Source organism: Lasioglossum baleicum, chromosome 18 (assembly GCF_051020765.1).
Source record: "Lasioglossum baleicum chromosome 18, iyLasBale1, whole genome shotgun sequence".
Classification (NCBI taxonomy): Eukaryota; Metazoa; Arthropoda; class Insecta; order Hymenoptera; family Halictidae; genus Lasioglossum; species Lasioglossum baleicum.
Window position 1 is genome coordinate 9,412,680 of NC_134946.1, and position 27,633 is coordinate 9,440,312.

General features: G+C 36.7%; 3 protein-coding genes across 6 annotated transcripts in view; 1 reads left to right on the top strand and 2 right to left on the bottom strand.

Annotated features, from left to right (window-relative positions):
• On the bottom strand, window positions 1-11,620 carry Eaf6 (chromatin modification-related protein EAF6/MEAF6). Its single transcript, XM_076443215.1, has 8 exons — window positions 11,470-11,620; window positions 10,879-11,333; window positions 7,607-7,907; window positions 7,167-7,234; window positions 4,893-5,112; window positions 4,016-4,219; window positions 3,374-3,410; window positions 1-2,226 (listed from the first exon to the last, which is right to left on the bottom strand). The coding sequence occupies exons 5-8, from the start codon at window positions 4,962-4,964 to the stop codon at window positions 1,892-1,894; spliced, it is 648 nt and encodes a 215-aa protein (XP_076299330.1). The 5' UTR covers window positions 4,965-5,112; window positions 7,167-7,234; window positions 7,607-7,907; window positions 10,879-11,333; window positions 11,470-11,620; the 3' UTR covers window positions 1-1,891.
• LOC143218175 (bifunctional 3'-phosphoadenosine 5'-phosphosulfate synthase 2) lies at window positions 7,830-13,271 on the top strand. Its single transcript, XM_076443213.1, has 10 exons — window positions 7,830-8,483; window positions 8,800-8,970; window positions 9,420-9,945; window positions 10,071-10,171; window positions 10,235-10,422; window positions 10,524-10,770; window positions 10,864-11,070; window positions 11,222-11,327; window positions 11,521-11,697; window positions 12,570-13,271. The coding sequence occupies exons 1-10, from the start codon at window positions 8,424-8,426 to the stop codon at window positions 12,671-12,673; spliced, it is 1,887 nt and encodes a 628-aa protein (XP_076299328.1). The 5' UTR covers window positions 7,830-8,423; the 3' UTR covers window positions 12,674-13,271.
• LOC143218171 (protein qui-1) overlaps window positions 11,812-27,633 on the bottom strand; it is a 24,792-nt gene continuing 8,970 nt past the window's right edge. For 2 of the 4 annotated variants that reach the window (XM_076443206.1, XM_076443208.1), the window contains exons 2-20: window positions 25,663-26,523; window positions 24,554-24,737; window positions 22,437-22,516; window positions 21,960-22,082; window positions 21,244-21,386; window positions 20,660-20,817; window positions 19,992-20,387; window positions 18,318-18,728; window positions 17,892-18,238; window positions 17,307-17,834; window positions 16,989-17,229; window positions 16,660-16,843; window positions 15,799-16,273; window positions 15,382-15,688; window positions 15,073-15,298; window positions 14,787-14,982; window positions 14,164-14,692; window positions 13,731-14,042; window positions 11,812-13,610 (exon numbers count right to left, since the gene is read on the bottom strand). In XM_076443206.1, coding sequence (XP_076299321.1) covers window positions 13,771-14,042; window positions 14,164-14,692; window positions 14,787-14,982; window positions 15,073-15,298; window positions 15,382-15,688; window positions 15,799-16,273; window positions 16,660-16,843; window positions 16,989-17,229; window positions 17,307-17,834; window positions 17,892-18,238; window positions 18,318-18,728; window positions 19,992-20,387; window positions 20,660-20,817; window positions 21,244-21,386; window positions 21,960-22,082; window positions 22,437-22,516; window positions 24,554-24,662 — 4,725 coding nt within the window. In that variant the 5' untranslated portion in view covers window positions 24,663-24,737; window positions 25,663-26,523 and the 3' untranslated portion in view covers window positions 11,812-13,610; window positions 13,731-13,770. Of the gene's footprint in view, window positions 13,611-13,730; window positions 14,043-14,163; window positions 14,693-14,786; window positions 14,983-15,072; window positions 15,299-15,381; window positions 15,689-15,798; window positions 16,274-16,659; window positions 16,844-16,988; window positions 17,230-17,306; window positions 17,835-17,891; window positions 18,239-18,317; window positions 18,729-19,991; window positions 20,388-20,659; window positions 20,818-21,243; window positions 21,387-21,959; window positions 22,083-22,436; window positions 22,517-24,553; window positions 24,738-25,662; window positions 26,524-26,694; window positions 27,620-27,633 lie in introns of those variants that run through there. The other 2 variants (XM_076443209.1, XM_076443207.1) reach the window with 2 other exon arrangements.

The following is a 27,633-nucleotide window of genomic DNA, read 5'->3' on the forward strand; positions in this document are numbered from 1 at the left end:
TTTATGTATTAACGTAGAAATATTATATATTCTTCAGTACATATATAGGATATCTCTCATTTTCATGTAACGTGATTCCCTAATTGTTTTAGGCAGTATGTAGTCCGTGTTAGATGAGTTTATAGTTGTTCGTTTATGTTTAATCTATTCAGCGACATTATTCAACATTATTTTAGGCGATTTTTACAATTGTGAAGGAAATTATAATTGTCTCGCCGCGCCGGAACAGCCCCAATTTTGTTCTACAAAAGCTTTCGGACATTATTTTTATACAATCGTAAGTTGACCATTCGAAATAAACCATTTATATCGTTGGTCCATGTAATGATGTTTTTTCTCAGTCTCCGTAATGTTAAAGAAGTATAAACAATTGATTTTTGATAACGTCGGAGCTGAAAAATAAATAGAAAGAAAGTCAGTGATTCAGTAACAAATATCAACGTTCGATTGCTTATTCCGAATAATTTATTTATAACACTATAAACACTCGAGTACGCCGGTTACAAAAAAATATTTTTTCGAATTTTTCATAGGTCTTTTCTTAAAATTTTCGATCGTTTGCCATCGAACAGTCGTGTAAAAAAACTTACATAATATTACGTAACACTCGGGACACGACAATTAGGCAGAGATTCATTTAAAAAGATCCTAAAAAACGTTTTAAAATCGAACGATTTTAATATTACTTCAGATTATAAAGGAATGCTGGAACTCTATTACATTACTTATTCTTCTTTGTGCAATCAAACTTTTAATCTTAATCGTACACTACAACTACAATTCCGTTACTGTATTTGTGTGTATGTGTGTTACAAAACAATCGATCATGTAACATAGGTAGAAAAAAAAATTAAAATCTCTTGTATTATACTAACGCTTGCTATTCACAAAACCAATGCTGATCGTTCAAGAACAGGCTGTCTATTACAAAGAAAAGGTAAAAAGTAATACAAGAGGGACGAATTTTAAAAAATATCTGGACTCTACCTCCACTAGTCTCAATCTTAAACCTAACAAATACTGTTCGTCTGACTGTAAAACCAAAGAAAAACCTTCATCTTTCATTTTGATTTTCATTGTCCACAATTCCAATTCAATTTCACACTGTGCCACAACCACTGTACTATAAACAACCTCCACTTTGTAGCGGAAACCAGAAAAATAACTTTATTTAACGAAGACCAAAGGCTCTGTGTCCAGCAAAGAAATCAAAAACTCTAATTCACGTTACTGAATATCACTGTTCAACGCTTGTCCATCATTCGTTGAATATCACTATTCTCGTTCATCCACTATAAACTCTCATCAATCTACACCAACAAAGTGTTTTCTTCGAAGCTTCAGACGAAGATAAAATGTTTATACAAAATTATTTATATTCTCTGCGAATCAATTTATATATGAACAAAAGTATTGGCAGTATTAAACTAGTAAATCGATATACCGGGTTAACTTCCTCCAAACTTTCCTATATTTACGACGGACTACATTAAGTATAAAATATTTAATAAATTAATTCAGTACTATTAAATCAAGCAATTCAAAGTTAGCTGTGTCAATACTTTTGTTCGCAAGTTACAGAAGGTTTTACACTGTTTTGCTGGATACAGAAGCCAAAGGACCTCGAGTTCCTCCGCTTCCAGTTCACCGACCGTAAATGTCACAACACCTAAACCACTTAACTCTATCCAAGCGCCAGCACGCCACGGTTCGGTACTTCGATACAAGTTCAACGTTCGTGGTGCATTTATTATAAAATAGAGTGTGATTTTGGTACATCGATAAAACCGTGTGAGCAAACTGAAACTGTGATTCGCAGGAGTAGATGTTTGTTCGATTCGTTCCGGACTGTCCCAGGACCATAGAGAAGAGACGACGGCACTGCGGGGTTCTACCTATTCCTGGACCGTTTATTGCTATTCTTTTTCGCGCTGTTCGCAGCCTTGCTTTTCGCCGCTTCCTTTCCAGTGTTCTCCTTCAGTGAGGTGTGTTCCAGGCTGCCGTTGCTTGCATGGCCATTCGCAAACTGGCCAGACATCTCGTTCGAGGACGACAGTGATCCATTCTGGTTATACTGTCCGGTCAGAGAGTGGTTCTTCCCCGAGGATTCCTTGTTCCCGTTGCTGGTGGCAGTGTTCCCAGTGGTCCCGTGAGAATTCACCAGGCTGCAATTGTCCTCGCTGCCACTGTTTCCAATCTGGGACTCCGATTCGCTGTACCGGTCAACTGCAAGCAGGTTGAACATAGGAGAATCGGGATCCTCGGGCAGCTCGAGGCTCGGTTTCAAGGAAACACCGCTTTTCCAAAGGCTGCTCATGATAGCAACTTGCAATCTCATTAAAGGTTCGCGGTTCTCTGAGGATCCGGAACTGTTTCAATGTCGCTCTGACCCCATCGAACAGATACAGTAATGCAAAAGACTATGTAAAGATAATCTGGATACCTTCGAGAATCTCTAATACTTGAGTATAGCGATTAACCCTTTGACGATGCTCAACCAGACGTGCTTTTGTCAAGCGAACAGCATGTAAAAGTACTTTCGATCCTTAGCACTCCATTGCCTCCACTATGGAGACAAGTGACAGCACTCGATAAATGATCGGAGTGCTAAGGGTTATATATCAGTACTGCAATTAAACATTCTTTAAATAAGAGAACCATTGAGAATGTAAATTGATTTAAAGTTCAAAGTCAGTATAGAGAAATATATTGATCACCTAATCCTCTCCACACCTTCAACGCATACAGGAGAAGCAAATTGATTTTTACTGACATACAGCAAAGCAATACAGAAGACAATTTTAAACTGAAGAATAATATGTGATAGAACTACAAAAAAGATAAGAAATGGATTTAAAATTTATTTCTAATTAAGATACAGAAAACATGATAAAAGAAATCAATTGTAGAATAGAAACGTATAGAAGGGAAATCGATATGTAAAATTTGTACCCGAAGGCTACAAAAGAAAAGACGTGAATGAATCAGATCGATTGAAAAAAAAATAGATAGGGAATAAATAAAAATTTATTTGTAACTTAAATACAGAAGAAAATAAAAGTTGCATAGTCAAATTCCAAGTAAAGGTACGAAACAATTCGTCAAACATTAATTCAATGATTGTACCTATCTAAGTTGCATTACAAACCAATTTTATTACTATTCTCTTGTTTATGGAAGACAGTATGGTCGATACATTAAAAAGAAAAAGGAGTACAATCAAGGATAAACTTAACAACTAAAAAGAACTGATTTCTCAAGGAGAGGATAAAAAGAAAAGTTGGGAGGGATGGTAGGATGAAAAATATAGTTGTACTCTTTTGTGTTGCATGAAAAATTTAACTATCTCAGGAATATCCATTGAGGTCCTTACTTTTTTCCTGGGTATTTTCCACGAGTCCGCTAACCGCCTGCAAAAATACAATCTTCATGATTTATATAAATTGTGCCTATTTTCACTATTTACAAAATAGCGCTCCAGTAAAAAAATAAAATGCACTTTTATTTCAAATATTTATATATATTAATTTCGTTCGAAAGTATAATTGTATTTTCTATATTTTCAATGTTTTTAACATTTTTAAATCCGTTTTTCGTTTTCCGTACATGCAGACATGTAATAAAGTAAAGCATATTCTGAACGAATTGTTTAAATATTTTTAGTCAGTCAGGTATATTTTCTTATGTTAATTAGCCTCATGCAATTATCAACAAAAGATATTATTTTTCACTATGTTTCTAGAGCTAATATTACATTCCTGTAACAAAATTATAAAAAAATATTTATTATAACAGTATACAATTTGTCGTAGGTGGTATTGAATATTATTTAAGTAAAAAGGTCAGTAAATTCAATTTAATAGTTCCTGTAATATTATGTTTTAATATTTCAATCCATGTACTTATCATGATTGTTAATAGTCTTCATTGTTTTACGGATCTTTTATACGGCATTTAAAATATTGGAATGTTTATTCGATTAAAGAACATTCCAAAATAGAACGTTGATACTCACAGCCATGGAGGTGATAGAAGATTTTGAGAAAAGCCTTTCGGCTTCTTTGAACTTCCTGTTACGCTTGTCTGCCTTACTATTAGTGTTCTTATTGCTGGCTAAATATCTGTCCCAACCACGTATAATGTTACCGTATAATTGCGTGTCTTCCAAATAGCTACCCTCGAATGCATAGATTTGGCGTTCTAAGTTGGCAAGAGTGTCCTACAAAATTAAATTTTGCAGTTACATATTCAGCATTTAGTATAATTTATCATTAGACTACGGATCTTTATGCATTTATGAAGAAATTAGTTGGATGAAATATAAAACAGTAATAGATTAGAAAAATTTAAGAATATTGTAATGTTGTTTTTAACGTAACGAAGCATTTTTATTTTATTCCTGTTTCCCACAATCAATGCAGAATATTTTTATTTTGCATAAAGATCCGCAGTCTATTTATCATTTTCAAATGTAAAAGTAGAGTTCATTGAATTTTCTGAACCAACATCCAAGATCAAAATAAACCAACAAGGTTATGAAATATCCAGAATAATATTAGTGGATGTTTATAAAGATATTCCGCATTCGAATATGAAAATCTTTTATTTCCACTGACGTAATAAGTAACAGGTTGAAGAATTTAGGTCAATATTAAAAACAGACTAATAAGAAAAACATTGCTAGAAGGTTATGTTAATATAACCTCAAACGTTCTAGGACGATGGAAAGTGCGCGGAGAATTTTTAATTTGTTGTTCAAACAATTGATAATCGGGAATAATTGTTAGCTCCCCGTGAGAGTTACGAGAATATTTATTGAACTGGAGATATAATTTACTTGAAACCAGAAGAATTAAAAAAATAGTGCAATTTGACAGTTTGGCAATACTCACGGCTATTTCTGCTTTTCGTTTCACTAATTCCGCAAGTTCCGCCCGTAAATCGACGGAGGATTTTGTCGACATTGTTTATTTAAATATATTACTATAACACTAACAAGAACTTGTACTATTTTGCTGGAAAACTGTTTTCTTTTCGTTCAAGAGACACCAGACTCCGTCTTACAATGAAAACTGTTCCGAGTGGTCTGAAGTTGGCGCTGGTTGGCGCTGTCTGAAATCAGACACTTCAAATGAACGACATTCAAATTCAGAAAATCAAGAGGAAATAATTTTGTTATTGTATTTACTGTAAACATTATTGTATAAGAATTCTGTACATTTATATCAATAAAAAGAGTATCTTTTAAAGTCAATACTATGTAAGTTTTAATAACATATCAGTAAAAAATTATATAGGTTCTGTTTCATGTTAAACCTAATCGAGATTGGTGGCGCCATTTCATCGTACTTGAATGAAGTATTACCCCTAACGATATGCAACCTGCAAATCTTCCTTGTCATAAATGCTTATTTAGACAAGCCCCTACATATAAAAATATAAATAAAGGATTATTATATATAAATTGTATTAATTTAGTAACTGAACACGATTATAAGAATTGTTATAGTTTCTGTAAATTTTTATAAACTGTCTACCTTTACCTGAATCACGAGAACCTTCATCATTATCAATATCCGCTAGCATAACTATCCTGCGATAATACAACAATAGCTAATTAATAGAAAGCATTGTGACTTCAATAATAACGATGCCATTACAAAAATGGAATGTTGCAACGATTGATAGTTAAATAATCGTTGCAAGTCCAACAAATTTCAAACTTAACATTAATTTCATTTTCTATCGCAAAATTAAAATAATTAATCAATTTCATTCAAGTATTATATATAAATATTGTTAACAAATAAAATGATAACGAATTCGAAATGTTTTACCAATTTACCGAAATCAACCGTGAATCATTTACGTTATAAAATAAATAGTAAACATGGAAAATTGGCGAACCGATTTCCGGTCGTTCCGCGAACATTTAAATAGGTCAACGTAGCAAAAGTTACTGCACTAAATTGCAATTTTCACTGTTAGGTGTCCTCGAGTTTTTCACCGACGTTCGGTTTTTCCTTCGTCCAGGGTCGCATTCAAGAAAAAGAGGGAGAGAGAGAGAGAGAGAGATAAAAGGAAAGAGAGGGAGAAAGAGAGAGAAAGTGTGCAATTTCTCCCCTCCTGATGGAAATAGACGTATTTGTCACCCTTCGCGGCGATATATGAAAGAACACGTGTCACCAGTCATTCAGTCTTTCCACGGAGATCATTATTGTTTATACGTTTCTCGCTGAAATATAGCTGACAGAGAAAAGCAATGAGTTGTCAAAATGCCGGCGAACTGTCTGATAAAGAAACTAATCATGTGAGTTTCATATAATTGTTTCAATTTTTATCAATTTTTTAAATATTGTCAAGCGAGGAGAACCGAAAAAATATAATTTAATCTTCGTAGCCTAAAATACTTTACGACGATTTTATATTTAAATATCAACTATAAATTTACTATTTTTAACGTATTAAACATTGTTTGACAAGAACAATAATCGTTTGATCATGCACCAAAATAGAAAAAAATGTTTAATAGTTTAAACCTTTGCAGTCGGAGAAAATTAAACATTCCTTCAGACACCTAATACCTCGTATAATACTTAAATGTGTATTAATTGATTATAGAATCCGACATATTACAATTATAGAATATTATAGATACCAACATATATATATATACGATTGTAAAATATTGTTTTACACAGGGTAACCTAATGCATATGTTACTAATTTTCTAAGGAAAACCATTTTTAGCTTTTCTTAATAACTATTTCAACTTATATAAAACTGCCATTAGAATAGTTTTCATGACAAATTCCACTAATCAACCAAACCAGTAGTGCTATGTACATTAAAAAAACGGAAATTAAGCCGAAATTCACATGTTTCATAGTTATAGTTAATCACAGGCGATTCTTGGCTGACTTTCTTCGCAAAAATACGCTCGTTGAGCTCTCGCGAAACTAGAGCACGGATTTTATTGTTGGTTTACCGTGTTCCCATTTTTTTCTCTCGTTTAACGAACAAGAAAAACCTAAAAGTGCAATGCATGCAAACTTATTAATCAGGTTGCACAACTCCGAAATATTTTCTCCGAGAAAATCTACAGAAAATGATTTCGAAAATATTTACTGTTTTGTGAAGACATTTTTATTTGATGTAGTACTTACAAAATGGCTGACAGTGAAAGATGCACGCCTGTACACTGGATTGCGTACCATCAGGCGTCGTCATTGTCCTGTGTTGAGATAAATAATTATAAATGTAATAAAAATGCCAAATTAATTAGAATTGAAGTCATGAATCATTATACCCAAACTATTCGTGACATTCTACCGATAGAAATGATTACAAACACGATACACTTTGGATCATGTTTACTTGTTTAATCCACGATATAGTAGAAGTACGATTAATAATTTGAACTAATCAATGGTTCGGTTCGGATAATCGAGGCTCTACTTAATCGTGAATTGCACAAGCAGCGATGCGCCAAGCTGGATCGTGTTTGTGCTCATATTAATCAGGAAAATGTGACGAATATAATTGCTATGTTTCATAAAGAAATGATTGAGAAACAAGTTATGTAACTGAATTAGTATTGTCTCACCGATAGCGCAGAAGAATTTTTCACAAATATCGTGCAGTAAACAGTTTAGCGCTTTCGACCAGTGTTTACTAAACAGTATGGTCGTTCCAGCAGCGTTTCCACGACTTTCCATATCACATCCATCATCCCACGATTTCCTTATTCGCGGTATTCGAGGTATCTCGTGGAATTTTTCGTTCCCACTGCCGGGTTCGGTTACTTTCGTTTAACTTTCTCGCTCGACTGCGCTGGGATCTTCACCAGTTCAGTCCGAGTCATGTGTCCGAGTATACTTTCTTCGTCGTGATCATCGAGTGTGTCACTGAAAATCATCCGGAGGATGTCGATCTTATAATTGAACTCCTACGTACATTATTATATTTATCACTACACAATTATACTGCACTTGACCACAAGATTTTTATTTTTCAAATTTTTGGTTTCTCTGCATAGTGAACTATTAAACAAATTCTGGGATACTCTAAATTGTTTCTACATTTTATTTTGGAAGGAACCGTTCAACTTTTCATAGCGAATTTGTTTGTAAATGTTCAAGGCGTTGTACAGATTGAATTAAGACAGTTTAATTGTGTATTCTTGTTTAAAAATAAAATTGTAAAATTATAATTGTGTAGCGTTGCGCTGAAAATTGAACCAGAACGATTACAATCGTGTATCTTTGAGTGAAGAGTAATTTACAACGTTGGAGGTGTGAAACATTGCACAGAGATTGAATTGTAAAATTATAATTGTGTAAGGTTGTGTGAAAATTCGATGAAACAATTATAACTAAATTGAAATTAGAATTGAAAGATTGTAATTATAATTGAGACCTGCAATGGGCATGTACTTTAACTCGTTCGTGGAGGAGCGATCTACACGCAGGAAAAGCGATAAGGTATTAGAATGCAACGAGATTATGATAATATGGTTCCATAAAATTTATAATAATTACTAGACGGTCCATGTTTAACATTAGAACTCCCAGAAATTACATAACTAATGAAAATGGCTGTGTTTCTTCACATCCACAATTTCTCATTCATTTTGTATAAAGTTCTAACAAAAATTTGTAAACCGCAGGCCACTGTACTCATTTCTTATAACAGGAATAGCTTCTAGTGAACTGTATGATATCTTTGAATTTAAAAGTATTGTAAGTATGAGGAAAACGAGTATTGAAAAATGTGAACATTCGTGTCACCTGATCGTAGATCGTTGCGTCGAACGTGACACAACAGATTCATCATGTGTCGCGAGAGAAACGAGGAGAGTCTTATGGGAGGTTCAAGGGGTTCCGCGGCTGCACCGTATGGCTAACGGGACTTTCCGGTGCTGGGAAGACGTCGATCTCTTTTCAACTCGAGAACTACCTCATTTCTCAGGTGAGTTAATGACGGGGCCGATGGGCGACCACTTAGTGGAAAGAAAGTCGACAGCTGTTTCATTTTTGATTCTAAAAGGCGATTTCAATTTTTTGTGTTAAACGTTAAGAACATTTCTGAAAAACATTTCTGAAAGTTTGCTTTTTCACAGAAACGGTGCATTTACATCACCTTGGAAGCTTCAAACATTTTTTAAACATGCTTAAACATCGTTAATCGTACAAGAAAATCCACCATAGTATCCTGTAGATTCTAAAATGTCATTCTATACAAGAAACATCTTCGTCTTACCACTTATAGTTTAAGCGCAAAAAATTCCGGAAGCTGAAACTTCGTGTTTTCTCGTAAAATTAAACGTTTCAGAAGCTACATCGTAATTAACACCAGTTTCTTGCAACAATGCCATAGATAATCAATCAGATTTCACCTAAATTGCTTTGTAATTGCAGGGGATACCAGCCTACAGCCTCGACGGCGACAACATCCGTCGAGGCTTGAACCGGAACTTAGGTTTCACGAAAGAGGATCGCGAGGAAAATGTTCGCAGAGCAGCAGAGGTAGCAAAATTGTTTTCAGACTGCGGCGTGGTAGCGATTTGTAGCTTTGTCTCCCCCTTCGAGGATGACAGAAGGTTGGCCAGGAAGATCATCGAGGAATATGATCTAAAATTCCTTGAAGTATATGTGGAAGCTTCATTGGCGATCTGCGAAGCGAGAGATGTTAAAGGATTGTACAAAAAGGCGAGAAAAGGAGTGATTCAAAGCTTCACTGGCGTTGGACAACAGTATGAAGTGCCCAGGCAGCCGGATTTAATCGTGAACACGGAAGCTCACAGTGTAGAGAAGTCGACTGACATGGTGATTGACTTGTTGGAGAGGGAAGGTGTCATTCCGAGGATTCCCAGGGGAGTACAAGAGCTCTTTGTTGCTAGTGAGAGGGTTGATGCCGTCAAATTAGAGGCTGAGAGTCTGCTGAGTATGTTTCTTTGTTTGCATATGCTGCTTCTTACAGTTTTATCAATGTATTCTATTAGTTGTATCGTTGTACATATGATTGAAAAAACATATAATGATTAATGCAATAATTTGAAACATTTGCAGGCACCGAAATAAATGATGTCGATTTGCAATGGGTTCAAGTGCTGGCCGAAGGCTGGGCAAGTCCCCTAAGAGGCTTTATGCGAGAGAACGAGTACTTGCAGGTAAGAGAAGATCATTTAAAACGTGGAAAATCAGAAAAACAAATGAAAAATTGAATTTTTCAGTGCCAACATTTTAAGACCCTGCAACAAAATGGTACTGTCGTTAATCAATCGATACCTATCGTACTTCCAGTCACCACGGCTGAAAAAGAACGATGCAGAGGTGCGCCTGCGTTGACCTTGAAGCATCAAGGTCGCCCTATTGCAATTCTGCGAGATCCTGAATTTTTCGCGCACCGGAAAGAAGAAAGGTTGTAGTGCAATCTTTGCATTTAACAGAATATGAATTATTATAAAAATATTATGAAAATTCATTGACCGGAGTAAATTAAATGGCGAATTTTAATCGCAGGTGTTCCAGAGAATTCGGAACTAATGATCCCGACCACCCACACGTTAGAATGATTCAAAACTCGGGTGATTGGCTGGTTGGTGGGGAGCTCGAGGTTTTCGAAAAAATTAGGTGGAACGATGGCCTTGATGTTTACAGACTAACACCGAATGAGATAAGGAAATCATGTCAAGAAATGGGTGCTGATGTCGTTTTCGCGTTTCAATTGAGGAACCCGGTGCATAACGGTCATGCACTTTTAATGCAGGTAGATTTTTAAACAGCTGTATATTGAGATAAAATTCTTTTAAATTTTCGGTTTCCAGTCGATTAAATTTCATCGATTAAAAATAATAATTAGGATACGAGGAAGTACCTTGTGGAGAAACGAGGATTCAAGAAACCAGTTCTTTTACTGCATCCATTGGGCGGATGGACGAAAGAGGACGATGTACCATTGCCAATAAGGATAAAACAACACCAATGTGTTCTGGAAGAAGGAGTATTACACCAGGACACGATTCTCGCCATTTTTCCCAGTCCGATGTTGTACGCTGGACCTACGGAGGTATTAACCGATTTTTCAATTTATCACCTTTATTTTTCTTCGATTTAAACATTAAATGGAAAAGAACTTAAACTTTTCAATTTTTGTCCTTCGCTTTTCTTCGATCTATCATATTGATAACAACATCATGATTAATAACAACTTTTCACAGGTGCAGTGGCATGCGAAGGCAAGAATGGTGGCTGGAGCTGATTTTTATATTGTTGGTCGTGATCCTGCAGGTTTACCTCATCCCGACAAATCAAAAACACCTGATGGTAAATCTAAAATGTCAAAAATTTCATTAATTTAATTCCAAATTATAGACAAAATAAATAAAAAATTTATTACTCATTTATAATATTATATAAATATGTTCTTAAATTTGCGATCTATTTATTGTTATTTTATTTCACTTACCTCAACATAACAAGGTTTTCTAAAATAAATAAATCCTTTTTGCAATATCAGGTAATTTATACGACGTTACACATGGATCCAGAGTATTGTCAATGGCGCCAGGTCTCCAAAATCTGCAGATAATTCCATTCAGGGTGGCAGCGTACGATAAAATGGCTAAAAAGATGGCGTATTTCGAACCAGAACGATCTCAGGACTTTATTTTCATCTCAGGAACTAAAATGCGAGGTAAATCAAATTTTAAAAATAAATACCAACGCATAATTCACCTTACAACATGGAGTCTGAAGGATTTAACCTGAGGAATCCAATATGGCCGCCGCAAGTGAATCGATGTTCATCTTAATATCGGAAATGAAACTTTCAATTTAATATAAATGTACAAAATTGATATTGGTATCGGATGTTTAAATTCAAGATTAATATTAAACATTGATGGACAACATGTGCATTAACAGTACAGATCAACGTCGGAAATTAAAGTGTATCTCAAATTAGCTGGGTTTCAGCATGGTCGCCGGAAGAATCAATCAATATTGTTAATTAACGTTTACATAGATCATAAAAATACGAAATTAATATCAATATTAAATATCAACGATGAAAATACATATTTATGGTACACATTAACATTAATGATTAAAATCAATCTTCCAATAATGACCGCTGAATCAGAAAATTAGTATACACCATTCATACAGACATTGAAAATGAAAAAATACAAATGTACAAAATCGATATCGTAAAAAGTCTTCATAATCTTATGATGTAACATTGATGTTAATACTAAATATATCAACCAACAAAATATGCGTTAATAATATATGGTACATATATTAACAATAAATAGTGGGAATCGGTATAAATAGGCAATTAATGCTAATAATTCGTATCAATGTAGAAAACAAAAATTATAACTCAATATTGAATCAATTAATTACAGAATTGCTAATTGAGTTATAATCAGCATATATGTAAAATAATTCTCTCTGCTTTAAAAATTATTTGACATGCAAATAAATCAATAAATATTAAAACACTTACTTAGGAATCACCGTTTACAGACCAAAAACTTAACAAATCTATATTTTTTATTGCAGAGTTCGCAAAAACCGGGGAATATCCGCCAGAAGGGTTCATGGCGCCGAGGGCCTGGCGAGTAATGGCGGATTATTATGCGAATAAACAGAAAAATGGTGTCTAAACGTTAGACTGCGGCTCTTTATGCAATTATAAATATTTATAAACCAATTTACATAAACAGAAATCGAAAAAGTGTCTTCAACATAGAGATTTTATTATACATTCCTATAAAATTAACAATAAATTTTAATCAACATATTTAAATATTTTCCTATGCAGTATTTTAAAATATTCGACATATACATATATGCATAAAATCCGCAGTCTGGTAAACGCACATCAAAATTGTTACCATAAAATATTTGCATCTTGCACATTAATTAACACTTCATCTACCATGCTCCGAAAAATCAAAGGTTTGCAATTAAGTGCTTCCGAATAATTGTTTTCATTAATACATAGTGATAGCAACTTCATTTCTAAATCAATAAATTATTTCAATTATTATTGCAGTATATAATAATATCATTTAAAATTGTTATCCAGGAGAAAATAATAATTGTTTTCTCAAATACAACACAGTCATTAAAAAATCCATTAACAGGTAAATAAAATGTTAACAACGGTTAATATACATGAATAAGAATAGATATAATATATATACATGTTATTTCTTCAGAATAAATTTGCCAGAAAATTCATTGCAATTCAACAGAATTTCTAATCATTTAACATTAACAAATAGATTGTATTAGAACGTGGGCGATGGACGATGAAAAGAAACACCTCTTCAATTTATACCTCTCTAAATATCGATATTACATATGTATATGCGTGTTTCATATACACACGTTTATTGCATCGGACTCGAGAATATTTCGTAACTTAGAGCTTTTGCTGCGGGGGACGTTTGCTTTTTTTTCTCTTTTCCTATTTGTTTCATTTGTTTCTCCATCGTTCCTCTGGGGACCGAGGGGAGAAGAAGGTACAACGATTAGGATTCTCCGGAGATTAGACTCGGGATTTGGCTTCTAAGACGGTGATTTAAGCCGGTAGATCTGAAACAAAAAATTGACTGTTGAAATTTATTAATAGCCTCTCGACTATAAATTCAAAAATTATCGAAATTAAAGCTTAGCATTCTAAGAAACACATAAATAGATCCGAATGTTGCAGACCTCTCTTCACGTTTCGTCGACTCTGTACGAGGCAAAGGGCCTAACCCTCCTCCTCCTCAGAGTCAGAAATTAGAGTGGCCTGCAGAGAACTCTGCTTGGCCAGGGTTCTCCCGTGTGATCTTGACCTTGATGGCGGTGACTGTTTATTCCAAAGTGCTTCTAATTGGTCGAAATGCTGTGACTGAGCGAGTGCAGCTTGTTCCGGACCCAGTCCTGAAGGACTAGTTGTCAATCCCACTTTGCTGATCTCATCCATGGATGCACTAACGCTGAAACGACGCTGGAGATTCTCCACCGACGACGCTGATATTCCTGAAAAATATACACTTTCATTCGATCTACCCATTTTTGTCATAAGTCATATATGTATATGCATAAAATCCGCGGTCTACTAATCATGTTGTACAAAGCAAAATATCATCGAAGCACCCACCTGAAGTAAGGTGGCCGTACTTCCTGCGCCAGGTGTCGCTGTCCAAGGAAACCTCCTTCTTCAGCAACCTCTTGTTGGGCCGCTTCGGGCCTGAAGGCCTCATATCTCTAACATCACACCATGGTGCAACATAATCGGGCAACTTGACATACTGCGCTGGAGTATTGTGTAGACAGAGTATAGGCATGCATTTGTGCTCGAGCAGGTGCAGAGCAAGCCTGGACATGTCCATGGCCACTTCCAGACCCACCACAGGCACGTGCAGCATGATGCTACTCAGGGAGCAGCCCTTCTTCGTGTCCCAGACGATTAAACTCTTGTCCTCGCTACCGGAGGCTGCTAGTGTTCCATCGCCAGACAATCTTACACAAGTTATGAAGCCTAGGTGTCCCTTTAGGGTGTGCAGATCAGCACCGGTGTTGATGTCCCAGACGATTAGGTTCGCATCCCTGGACCCGGACACGACGATGGACTTGTCCAGGACAGAAACCGCGACGCAGGTTACGTGGTCTGTGTGACCCACCAGAACCTGTGTTACAATGTGATGTCTTAGTGTTATTGTCAACTCAATATACAAGTTTACGAAAGATTTTATTTAAGTTTCTTAAAGTTATTTCTTTGACCTGCGACAATTTGCCTCCAGCGAGCTGCCAGACCTTCAGGCTCATGTCCATAGAACCTGTGATCAGGGACTGAGAGTCTGGGGTGACTACGAGGCAGGTGATGTCCTGGGAGTGTGACACCTGGTACTTTTCTTCTGGACCGGTCCCCAAGCTTACTATTCGTACTTGATTATCTCCTGTGTCGCATATCGCAAACCTAAAAAGTTTTAATTATCACCGGTTAATAAGAATCATCTAAGAGAAAGTATGAAACGAGATGATTATGTGGAATAACATGGTTACACACTTCATATCAGTGGAAACCGTGATACACCGACCACGTCCGCAAACAGATTGAATCAGAGTGCCAGAATCAGCTGCCCAAACTCGAATCGCACCTCCCCTATCCGAACTGACAATTCTTCGACCGTCGAACATAGCCGTTACTGACGTAACAGGCGCCTGATGCCTAAACGTCGCTACCATCAGGCCCAACGTTAGCCCCCAAACTCGAACGGTCTTGTCCTCCGAGCCTGAGATTGGTACAAACAATTAAAACATGGGAAATTTTAATTAACATTCCAAAAATGCTTTTGTTGGCAAGCAATACACTCACCGGAAGCAACGAACAGCCCAGAAGCAGAGAAAGCGATGCAAGTCACACTGGCAATGTGTCCCTCGAACGTGGAAAGCAGCTCATGAGTGTTCAGCTGCCACAGATTCACCAGAGAGTCAACACCGCCGGTGACCGCCATCGCTCCATCTCTGGAAATGTCCAAACAAGAGATCGAAGCGGTGTGTGGGTGTAGAGATTCCTGCTTTCCAGACTTCAGAGTCTTCAAGAAGGCCTCTTCGCCACGGAAGCTCCAATAAGTGAGTCTATCCCCCGCTGCTGTGATTAGGAAGTCATCTTTCTCCGTGACCTGTTTAAGACCATCCACATTATAATCTTAAATAACATCTCTGTTCTAGATTACAAATTTGAAAAGCTAGTTCGTGTCCAGTTATTCGAAAAATAGGGCTCTAACGCAACCTTGACAGCAGAGACATCAGCCGATGGATTGGGAGGCAACGTTCTAGTCAGTCTGCCGCTGTGCATGTCGAAAACGGAGACCTTGCCCTTGACCCCGCCCACGACAGCTCTTCTGCAGTCCTTGGCCAAGCAAATGCTTTTCACGTCACCTTGATGGCCCCTCAAAGTGTGAATCTCTGTGCCGGTGGCTAGAGACCTCAGGTACAGCTTCTGGTCCTCGCAGGCAGCCAACAGGAACAATGAATCCGCAGATACGTCCAGCATCATCACTGCTGTGGGCAAAGTTATACTCTTCAGCAACGTGAACCTCTCCAGACACCAGAGGCACACAGTGCAGTCCGAGGAACCGGAAACCAGGATCTCGCCAGCGGAATTGACGCGAACGGAGTTCACGGGACCTCTATGGTGGTCGACCTTGATAAGGACGTAGCCGGTTAACAGGCTCGTGATTATGATCCTTGAGTCCTCGCCTCCACTGTCATAGAAAATTAGAAGAAACGTTGACCAGGATTGTCTTCATAACTAGAAGAGATTGACTTGTAGGAACTTATACTGGGTTAGATCCAACACCTTGTACTTTGTCGAACTTTGTCAATCACAAAAATGTGTTGTTATATATCACTTGTGTATAAATATGAAATAAACGATTCCAAGCAGAATGTGTAACGACCACACTGCAGATTTTTCTATGTAAATCTTTTCCGAAACAAATCAACAAACATTAATATACAATTAATTAATTCCTTTAGAATTAATGTCGATAGAATTAGTGACTCGCGCATAAAATCCACAGTCTAGTAATGACGTACAGCCACGCAAGCTCGAAATGACTAACAAATAACTGAATATCAAATTGTAAACCTGACAATCACAGTATTCTTGAGCGCAGTGGTCAAGCACAGAACAGGGGCGATATGTTCTCGGATTCTTAGCTTTAAACTGAGTTCTTTCATGTCCCAAACGATGATGGAAGTGTCCTCGGAGCCTGTCAGCAAGTATTGCGAGTGTTGTGTCACGGCTAAGCATGATATTGGGCTCGAGTGGCCTAAAATAATTTTATGGTTACAACGCAGAGCGGTGATACAAATGATCATAGTGCAATAACAGAAGACTACATGAAATGCTAGTTTGGTGGTTGCATTTGTTACTTATTGTCAGACTGCAAGTCAGCATGGACGTGATCTATTTACCTTTGAACGTGTGAACCAACTGGGCAGACATAACGTGCCAGAGTTGAGCATCGCCTTGAAAGGGTACAACGATAACGTGTTGCCCAGAAGGAGCAGCCTCGACCAATTTCACCCCTTGCGGACAAGACAATATGCGAATCTGAAGCGGCAAGGGTGGCTGCAGCCATCCGTTCAATGGCACTAACAATGGCGCGGTGTAGCCATCGCACCATGCCATTGCTGCTGTAACCATTCTGCTCACCTTCAATTAGAAACATGTATTAAAGGCATAAAAATGGAATTAGCTGTATTTCCATAAAAAAGGTTAACTCTTCTCACCAAGTCTCCACCATCTTCAGCAACAGGTCTCAGCCAACAAATGAGTTGTGCTCCTAATTGCAGAGGATCCCTCGTCAGGATATCACTGCACTTCCTTACAGTGTAATAAACCAGTTCTAAATCCCTCTCCAGCAAGTATCTCCTCGAATGTTCCAGGACGCATCTCAAGTAGCTAACTGAGACCATCTGCACTGCAGCAAGGAGGAAATCAAAGGCGCAGACAGCTAACTTCTTCAATTTCTCGACGTCTCCAGCCCTTAGAAGATGTAACCAAGCCTCCTCAACGTGCCTCAAATTGTAAGTTGTATCATTGGACCTTGGCCTACTCTGGAATGGTGTCTTTTTAGGTGTCTCCTCTTCCGGTGAGGACTTGTCGTCTTTCTCCTCGAACACTTCTGAGAAGAAGAGGTTTGCTAACTCGCCGTGATAGGTCTTCAGGATCTCTTGGTTGGGGAAGTACCGTTTTCTGGCCAGGTCTCGGATCGGGTAGCGCCAGGAGAATAGCAGCCTTCCGCTCATCACGCGAACCTTAGAGTTCAATCGAATTGAGTTCATAAATCTTTCGAAATTTTTTTAGAAAAATACCTTTAGATAATCGTCGAACGTTCTTCTAACCAACGTCCAGGTCGAGAAGTTATATTTTCCATCTTTGAGGAACAAGGGGCCATCTTCGACCGTTGGCATGATCACTTCTAGGACTTCTGTCTCAGAAAGGCCATACTCTGTGGAAGCCAAAATGGCGCCGAGCCTGTCTGCAGCACACTGACCCACCAATTTCTCCAATTTATCAAACACACTTTCTGTTTCCTGCGGATTTGGTGCTGGGTCTTGAAGTTCAATTAAAATCTGGGAACTTCTCAGTCGTTCCTTTTGCATTGGCGTCAAACGCAGCATTTCTGGTGGAATTGCTGTTGTCACTACGAAATGCACTCCTAAAATAAATATAATAATAATGTAAATGTAAAATAGAAAATGGAAAATGCAATGCAACAATAAAGAATTGGGTCTGACCTGCAGGTAGATTTAAAGGAAGCCACGACAGCGCAGCGATGATGTCGCATTCGAGAGGATGAAGCCGATGTAGGTCATCGATCAGGATCAACAGCTGCTCCTTGAGCGGCTCCTCTTCGATCCTTCTCATGATCAGTCCGAACCAGTTATTCAAATACAGTGGGTCGAACGAGGCGTCTTTCGGCAGGTTTCCGTCCAATTGGCCAGAGAGGAATCCGATATGTTGGCATAGTACTCGAAGCAGTTCGAGGCTGTACGCGGACCGGGGGGTCGAAGAGCACAGCCGAACCACCGGGAAAGTTGCGCAATCCAGCCAGGAACTTGCGTCCGTGTAGATCCTCGAGAGCAACGAGGATTTCCCGGAATACTTGCCGCCCTTTATCAGTATCGGACCGTGTTTCTGGCTTTTACCTATATGTATGTATGTAACAGATTATGCACGTATACAAATGTTCTGTTCGCTCGAAGTAGAAATTATTTTTGCTTCGTCAATTTTATTTGGCAACTCAATGAACGACAATTTTATTGGTTCAGTAAATAACGATTTTATTAATTTTATCGATTTTTATTGATCGAATAAAAAACAATTTTGTCATGATTAACTGAACAATTGTGTTTTACATCAGACGAGTAGTATGGCCTCGTTTCTTTGCGGACAAGTGAAGCAATATCTGATTGGTAAAACAAGTGAAATAATTCATATTTGGTCAGGCTAGTAGAATAAAATATATTTGGACACACACAGACTAGTAGATTAAAATATATTTGGTCAGTCTAGTAGAATAAAATCTCTTTAGTCAGACAAGTAGAATAAAGTCTCTTTAGTCAGACAAACAGAATAAAGTCAACACAGTCGAATTAGTGGTATAAAATCTATTTGGTCAGGCTAATGGAATAGACACTACTTGATGCGACAAAATAAGATCTACTCGGTGAGATACGAGGAACAAAGTCCATCAGGCCCGACAAGTGGAATTAAAGCTATTCAATCAAACAAGTGGAATCGAAGGTATTCGATCAGGCAAGTGGAATTAAAGGTATTTGATCAAACAGGTGGAATCAGAGGCATTTAGTCGAACAAGGAATGAAAGGTATTTGGCGAGGCAAGTGAAATGGAAGGTACGCTAGAAAGCGTATTTCTAACCAGACAAGTGCTTTCAGTATTTGTCTTTCTAAAACAGTAGTAGAAACATCTCTCTCTTTCATTGACCAAGTGAAAGGAAACTTTATGTGGCCAGACACATCAATTGAAACAGGTTTATTCGAATAATTCGAACAACATTTACTTATTACTAATCGAACAAACGAAATAAAACTGTTAAAGCATAAAGTTGTTTATGATCAGAAAAATGGAAATAATAATTGTTTATGGTCAGACAAGTGAAATAATAAAATTGTCTATGATCAGAAAAGGATAATAATAAAATTGTCTATGCTCAGAAAAGGGAAATAATAAAATTGTCTATGATCAGAAAAGGGAAATTATAAAATTGTTTATAGTCAGAAAAGTAAAAGACTAAAATTGTCTATGATCAGAAAAGTGAAATAATAAAATTGTCTATGGCGCCATACAAGTGAAATAATAAAATTGTCTATGGTGTCATACAAGTGAAATAGAAATATATAAATGGAGTCGGGTAACCAAGAAAATACATTGTCGAGAGGCATTTTTACCGGATATTAAAAGCTCTTTGATCCGTCGGATGTGTTCGTTGCTCTCCTCGTAGGGTTTCACGTTCCTGAGGAGCGCGAGATGCATCAGGCTCTCGGCGTACACCTCCTGCACCATTTTCTTCTTGCTTTTTATCTCGGGATCGGCCTCGATCGACGCGTTAACCAGAGTCTGCACCCGGTTCACCAGCAAACGGCACACATGAGAGAGGTAGACCTTGTGCGACCTGTGGTTCGGATTAATTCCGCCCGGCTCCTGTTCTACTTCCACGTTTATTATGTTTCCCGATGGCAGATTATCCGCCACGAGAGTTTTCAATGACGCCACCGCCCTCGCGCTCTTCTTTCCCTTCCACGATCGCACCACGGATACTATACCATCCCGAGACTCGTCTAACACTATCAAAAAGTTCCAAACATCGCAGATTTTAACTCTCGAATCAGCAGCGTTCGTCCGACTTGCTACACATACTAGATAATACTAATTTATTCACGCAACTTTGTTGTTTCGAATTATTGTTCTGAGGAACCTTCGCCAGCTTGTTCGCGGAATTGTTCTGATTAAAATGAGTACCAACATGATACACTTTGGTTCAGGCATATGTTGGTTAAAGTTTCGTCAATAAACAATTACAAATGAAGACGTTAGTACACTATCTTTTGTTACTCACTCAAGGCGTACTCCAGTTGTCTTTCCGCAGTGCTCTTCAATATATTTCGGATCTCCTCGTTGTCACGTTTTTCTGAAACAATGGCTTCCGCTGCTTTCTTTAAGGCTTCTCTCATTATTGGTTCATCGTTCTGCCAACTGTCGGCCATTGTACCGTATCTGTCAATGGTCAGTGAGAAAATCGTGAGCAATACAATTACAATCGGTTTTTAATCGAATCAATATTTAACAAAATCTGAATGGCCAAGAGTCATGAAAACTGTATTTAATACTTTCTTTCGTTTATTCGTTTATCCCACGATCATAATGTAGCACATATTTGACTCAAACGCAGACTGGATGAAGAATGGATAAAGTGGATAAAAGATATTAATAAAAAAGTGGAACGACTATGAAAAGTGGTGAACGAACGAACGAACAGGAAATGGTGCAGGAAGCGTGGCTCGTAAAAAATTCCGGATTTTACAGATTACAGTAATGAAATCGGAGTTTTCCAGCGTCTTTTCCTTTTTCTTTTTACTACTCACTAACGCCCACACAATTTTCATTCTGCTGGATAACAACGCGACGATAAAACGTAACTACCTGCCAGCTTTCAGCGCGTAGCAATTACTGTCGCGTTCGTAATACTCCTCCATCATTGAGCACTGGCTCGAAAGTATCTCGTATGTGTCTTCGGTCAGCTTTGTCGGCACCCATCCGGCATTGTACTCGTCACCGATCAACAACTTCAACAACAAAAATCGATTTCGGCTTTGTGAAAATCCTATTGACCGTTGCTGATGTTTCGGAATGCAGTTCAAAGTCATTCTACACTCTCTGCGCGTGGAGCACATATAATATTTTATGTGTGCAGTAAAAAATTGTACATATTGTGGTGTTGTAGGTACTGTAAAGATTCTAAACAACACTACATAATGACATTGTAGAATAATATTGTAAAATAAGATTGTAAATAATGCTAGAAAATAATGTCGTCGCATAAGATTGTAAAATAACATGGTACATGCTATTTTTAAATAACATTGTAAGATTATAAATTACACTGTAAATGTTGCGAAGATTGTTGAATAAGGTGGCAACGTCGTAAAGTAATGATGAGAAAATTGTAAAATAGGAGTCTAAATACATGTGTGAAATTATGCAGTAAAAGTTGTCGAGCAAAATTGTAACTAACAATAAGTACTGCACACGTCGCCGTGTGTGTAGTAAATGAAATTATTATGTTGTCGTACACGGAACGACGCGTCGCATTAAATAATTTATGATGGCGTTTACATATTTATGAGCAGTGAACTTACCAAAAAGAAGCAACCTCTCGAATGTTGATGAGCAGCACGTATTTCATCGAGAAACTGCTCGGCTAGAAACGGATTTCGATCAGGATTCGCGTTCGTTGCATATTGCATGTCCACTAATAACACCTGCGTAATGTTTCGTTGGTTAAAATCTTGCAGAATCCATAAAACATACACGAACGATCAAAAGTTATAAAATTGTAAAGAAAGAATTTTAAAACGAAACTGTATGATGAACTGAATAATGGTGAAACGAGAACGTAAAATAATATCGAGTGCAAGATAAAATTGTGAAATTAAATGAATGATTTGTGAAATGAAATTATCAAATTGTAGAACCACTTTTATCATTTTACACGAGCTTCTGCCAGCATTTATCGTTCGATAATCGTTAGCGAACATGTAAAACATAAATGAAAATTGAAATTCGATATCGTACGATAATTTGCAATTGTTCATAAAAATTTTATGTTCTCCTACCTCGATACCCATGTCGTCATACATCGATTGCAGCTCTGGCCCGACGAGTTCCAAAAATTGTTGCCTTTCCTTCACGAATTCTGCGAATATTTTTCACAAAATTATAACTACGAATTTAAATTGCGATTTTACATTAAATTCAGATCTTTTATGTACCAAAAGTGACACTTAAAGTCTATTGAATGAAAATAAGAGACTACTTAATGTGAAAAGTTGGTGAACAATATTGTAGTGTTACAAAATGCACAATACACGGGTCCTTGATATGGGCGCCGGATCGGCCATGTTGACTGGCATAAAAATTGAACGTTCTTATTAAAGTCGATGTTTCATGTGAATCATCATCGAGGAAAGCTCCTCGAGGGCCCATTGATTGGAACTACGTGGAAATTAAATTTCCCGCCTCTAGGCACATGAAATTGAAATAAACGAACACACAACGATAGCAATCTTTCAAACATTAAACATCGCACGCGAAATTGAAAAATAAGAGAATCTTGCGCGTCTATTTTTTCAATAATTTTAAAAATTCAACAGGGAACATGTAAGAGAACAACAACAGAACATGTAAAAATAATTTTCGCTATTCACTTATAAAAACGTTAAAAAATCCTGTAATTCGCAATCCAAATGTAATGTATAAGAATAAATGTAAGCATACACATCTAATAACTACAAACGAGGAAATCAATATTGTAAATCAGAAATGTTTAGACAGGTGGAACAATGAATGAACGATCAAGAATCTTCGTAAACAATGAACAAATTAGTTTATTAAACGACTGACAACTGTTTCGATCATTGAACAAACGCGTTCGTTATTGTTCTTAATTTTATCGTTGTTAGTAACATCGCTTTTTTTTCTTTGTTAATTGATTTAATTTATTGTCGCATGCCTACTTGAAAAGTTTTCCTGGCTCAATGGCCGAAAAATTCAATTTTTCTTTAGTTTAAAAAGAAGCCTGGAAAAGCTATATTTGAAAATTTTTAAACATCATTAAACATTTGCAAAATTTTCTATTTAGTAGATAAAAGAAATTAGCTGATTTTTTAATTGCTGTATTTAAAAGAATGAATATTTCGACTGCATTAAATTAGGAAAACTTTTTCATACAACCATATCTAGAATCATGCCATTCACACATACACTCCGACAAATAGTCCAAGCAATAGCAAAAATGGACGTCTAGGGACATATACGAAAGAATCGACGAATACATGGCTACACAGGCACTTAGGTGAACACGTAAACAAATATTAATTTACAATTCCAGTGCACGAACAGTATATTAATTTATCATGTAAAAGAGAGAACGATCTAAACAGTTCAAAAAATTATTTTTCGTATTCTCTGTGGAGAGGAGGAAACATTGAATTCGTCATTTTTATCATACGTATATTGGATATGCCAAAAATTTCGATAATTAAACTGGTTTTCAAAATATTCTTTGCTGAACAATAAATAATAATCGAGTGAATTTTTATATTTCTTCATACGCGTTCTCCCTCCACAACATCGAAAAAATAATTATCCAAACTTCGGTGCTCGATACTCGCCAAACATTGACAAGAATATTTAATAACAGTAATTCAATATTTTAACATCCACAGAACATTCCACGATACGTTAACAAATAAGTAAAAACGTTTCTCTTCATGTAATATAAATGAAGCAAGTGCCTCTCCACAGAAGAACAAAAACAATAATTAAAAATCGTGAAGGTAGCTGAATATTACGAAACGAATGAGCGAAAAAGAAAAACATTCTTCAATACACATACACATCGAACGGTTCGTTTGAGAAAGCGACAGCGTGTATGCAGAATATGTCGTCCACATCTACCGAACGCACACGTATACGTATACAGCTAAGAGTATTAATAACAACCGTACAGGCGGATGCTATGCCGTTAATTAAAAGCTTTGGAAGGCCAGAATTTTAATGGACTTTCTGTTTGTTCTTGTCGCGACGGGAAGAGCTCTTCGCGTCCAACAATAAGTCCAAAGAGAGACTGAAAAGTTTTCGTTTTTAGGCCAATTAACCGAAATAAACGAATCTGCATAAACATCCGCCGGCCCGGATGCCACAAGATAAAAGAAGGATTAGAGGATAAGACCATTCCATTCTCCAGCGATGAAAATTTTAATCAGCCTGGGCGCTGGCAAGTTTTTAGGGGGTGGCCCGCCCTTAATCACCCCCGCGATCAGCTCCACTTCCAGATTCATGCTGGCGATCCCTTAATCCCTCGATCTCAATGCAACATTTCTCCCGAATCACGAAAATATTCTGCAGTCCGCTCTCTGAGTGAGCCAACAGAGAATGAAATTGTATCAGATCCGAGTCGTTGCTCCCTCTCCCCTGCTTTTTCATTAAAACAATATCTCCCAGAATTTGTTAAAAATTTTTTTTATACACTGTGGACACTACTCCGGTAGGACCAGAACTCCCCGAACAAGCGTTTCCACTTTGCAAAGTTCTTTTAATCACGACGCGAGAGTACTTAACGATCGATGAGAATGAACCTAAATTGTACACGTACGATTATGATTCCTTCGATTTCAATTATGAAACCTTTCCTGTCGAACTCGTGACATTTTTCTAATTAGAACGAGTCCAAACATGACATAGTTCGAAGCACATTCACCTGTTTGATCCACGATTTAGTGGAAGCTCGATTATCCGAACCAATGGTGGATTAAATGAGTAAATATGATTCAAAGTGTATCGTGCTTGGGCTCGTTTTAATCAGAACAATGCAAGTTCTATAAAGAAGGCTATGATAGTAATAATAAAAGCTAATTTATATTATCAATTGCATGTTGTATGCAAACACTGTAGGGTTGAATAAAACAAACAAATACCAAATTATTTAAAAATGCATTTTATTAAAAATAATATCACGTCGGTAAACTTATATCTGATCGACAAAAAATAAACAAATCATAAAATAATTACACAGCCTTATGCTCCAATATAAATAAAAGCAATATACATATGTATTGCCAATGAATAATTATTAATATAACCAAATCTTTGAACGTATGAATTTAAATAAGAAGTAATAAATTATCTTAAATTTATACTGTCAATTAAATGATTGATTTAAAAAATTCTCGTTTTTTAAATTTTTGATTAATTTAATTTTAGGAAACTCTTACTATGAAAATATCTGATTAACTTATCAATGAAACGAGGCTATTATTTAACACGAAATAAACTGATCACCTTGTATTAATTAATTCTTCCTTGATTTCCTCCTTCTTCTCTTTCTCTCCCTTGATAATGATCTCCCTCACTACAAGTAGCAACAATAAAAATCGACTTTATTTTCTCTGGATAATCTCTTAAAACGTGGACCCGATGGACACAAACTGTTTTATTATAGTTCTCTGTCTTTCTCTCTCGTTGTAGCATATAATAATTTTTCATATATAATAATCGCACAATTTTCAACACCTACATATACTTTCTTAAACCTCTAAGCTTACTCTCCCGAATTCTCGTTTGTGTCAAGTATTGATTGTATCTCCTCCTCTGTTAAATAACAATCAAAATATTTCGTTCTCATTCGTCATCAGGATATCTCTTAAACAGCAAATATCTCTTAACATTAACAATAATTAATCGTGACGAATGACAATCATGATAAACAACCTCTGGTATATTAACTTTCAATACATTTACAAACGAATAGAGATCTCATAAAAATCGAATTCCTCGATCAACGATCGATCCCGTCGATTAAGTAATGTTATTAATTAATTAGGTAACTTTGGTGAAGATTGTCCTCGCTTCCGGTCTTCTAGTTTCTGTTTATTCTCTCTTTCTCGATTTTTGTATATTCGAGAAAATCTATTCTCTCTTTCTTTTGTTTGTAATTTTTATCTTATTTTTGTTTCGTTGGTTTTTTTTCTTTTTCTTTATCTCATAGTTTGTTTCTCGTTAATTTGTTAATCGTTCCTTTTGTACTGAATTTATATTGCTGATCGATGGTGCTGGGTCAAATAACGTAAGTTATCATCTTTTCCGTGAATCTTCCTTCGCGCGAACTAGGTTGTGCCCATTTTTATTAATATCCCGGTGAATCTGTAACAGAAAGGTGCGAATGTTCATTAGGGAAACAGGTTTTTTGCCAAGGTATTGCGCGGTGGTCATAAATCAGCGTTTAGTAAGTCAGAATCGATATAGTAACGTCTAGAGATGTACATAAAAGTATGATACATGTCTGTTTAATTTATTATATTTATATATATTTGCCTGTTTAATCCACGACTTTGTAGAGCCTCGCTTATCCGAACCGATCATATCTGAATCATGCTTCTACTTGTATCGTGGATTACACGAGTACATACGATTCCGAACTGTATCGTGTTTGGACTCGTTTTAATCAGAGAAATGTCACGAATATGTTCGCAAAAGATTCATTACTAAAATTTAAAAAATAAACCACAATTATTAAATAAAAAACAAGATTGTTTGAAACAAAATGGCTAATAAGTGTGTATTGTAAACGAGAGTGGTAGAGAGTTCGATTAACATTTCAAAGGAGAGATCCGGTTTTATTTATTTGTATGAAATTGATTTTTGCACAGGGATACCGGAAGAGCCACTGAATGTGCTTTGGTCTCTGAATAGAAATTGTAGTTGAGTGTTCGCCGTGTGTACAGTGTCAGGGCCGCTTTATTGACGTGAAATGCATTATGCAACCTTGATGCAACCCGGTTGCAGAAAATGCACTCCGAGTGGTCCGGCGAACGAATTTCTCGCGATATCGATTTCGCCCTCAAAATTAACCCTTTGTTCTGAACAATCAGCTCCGTTCAAAGCCATCGCGCACCGTTCACCAAAGTTACTATGTTACAGAACAGTAATTTCTGTACCGGCTATTTCGCAATCGTCAGCGCGAAATGTTGTTAACGATATACAATTTTTGTGAAAAAATTCATTGCATTTTAAGTTGGTGCTTAAGTCACTGGTAATTTTTTGCCTGTATTATTAAACTTTCTATTAAACGTATTTGGTAATATGTATGCATGATATTTATTAAGTAAAACTTCCACTCGAAATCGAATTTCTGCATAAAAATCAGGCCGTCCAATAAACAATTTTCGAGGGAGGTAGATAAAACGGGGGACTCCCTAAGCACGGTAGAAGGAATCCCGTTCATTCTAATTGGATTCACCGCGAGCCTCTCGA

What these genes read in the sequence shown, in the direction of transcription:
- LOC143218175 (XM_076443213.1), top strand. Translation starts at nt 8,424, where the DNA reads ATGGGCATGTACTTTAACTCGTTCGTGGAGGAGCGATCTACACGCAGG. An exon ending in GCGCACCGGAAAGAAGAAAG is followed by an intron (nt 10,423 to 10,523) that starts GTTGTAGTGCAA and finishes TTTTAATCGCAG; the next exon opens with GTGTTCCAGAGAATTCGGAA. An exon ending in TGTACGCTGGACCTACGGAG is followed by an intron (nt 11,071 to 11,221) that starts GTATTAACCGAT and finishes AACTTTTCACAG; the next exon opens with GTGCAGTGGCATGCGAAGGC.
- Eaf6 (XM_076443215.1), bottom strand. Translation starts at nt 4,964, where the DNA reads ATGTCGACAAAATCCTCCGTCGATTTACGGGCGGAACTTGCGGAATTA. An exon ending in AACGAAAAGCAGAAATAGCC is followed by an intron (nt 4,220 to 4,892) that starts GTGAGTATTGCC and finishes TTAATTTTGTAG; the next exon opens with GACACTCTTGCCAACTTAGA. An exon ending in GGAAAATACCCAGGAAAAAA is followed by an intron (nt 2,227 to 3,373) that starts GTAAGGACCTCA and finishes ACCTGCTTGCAG; the next exon opens with TTGACCGGTACAGCGAATCG.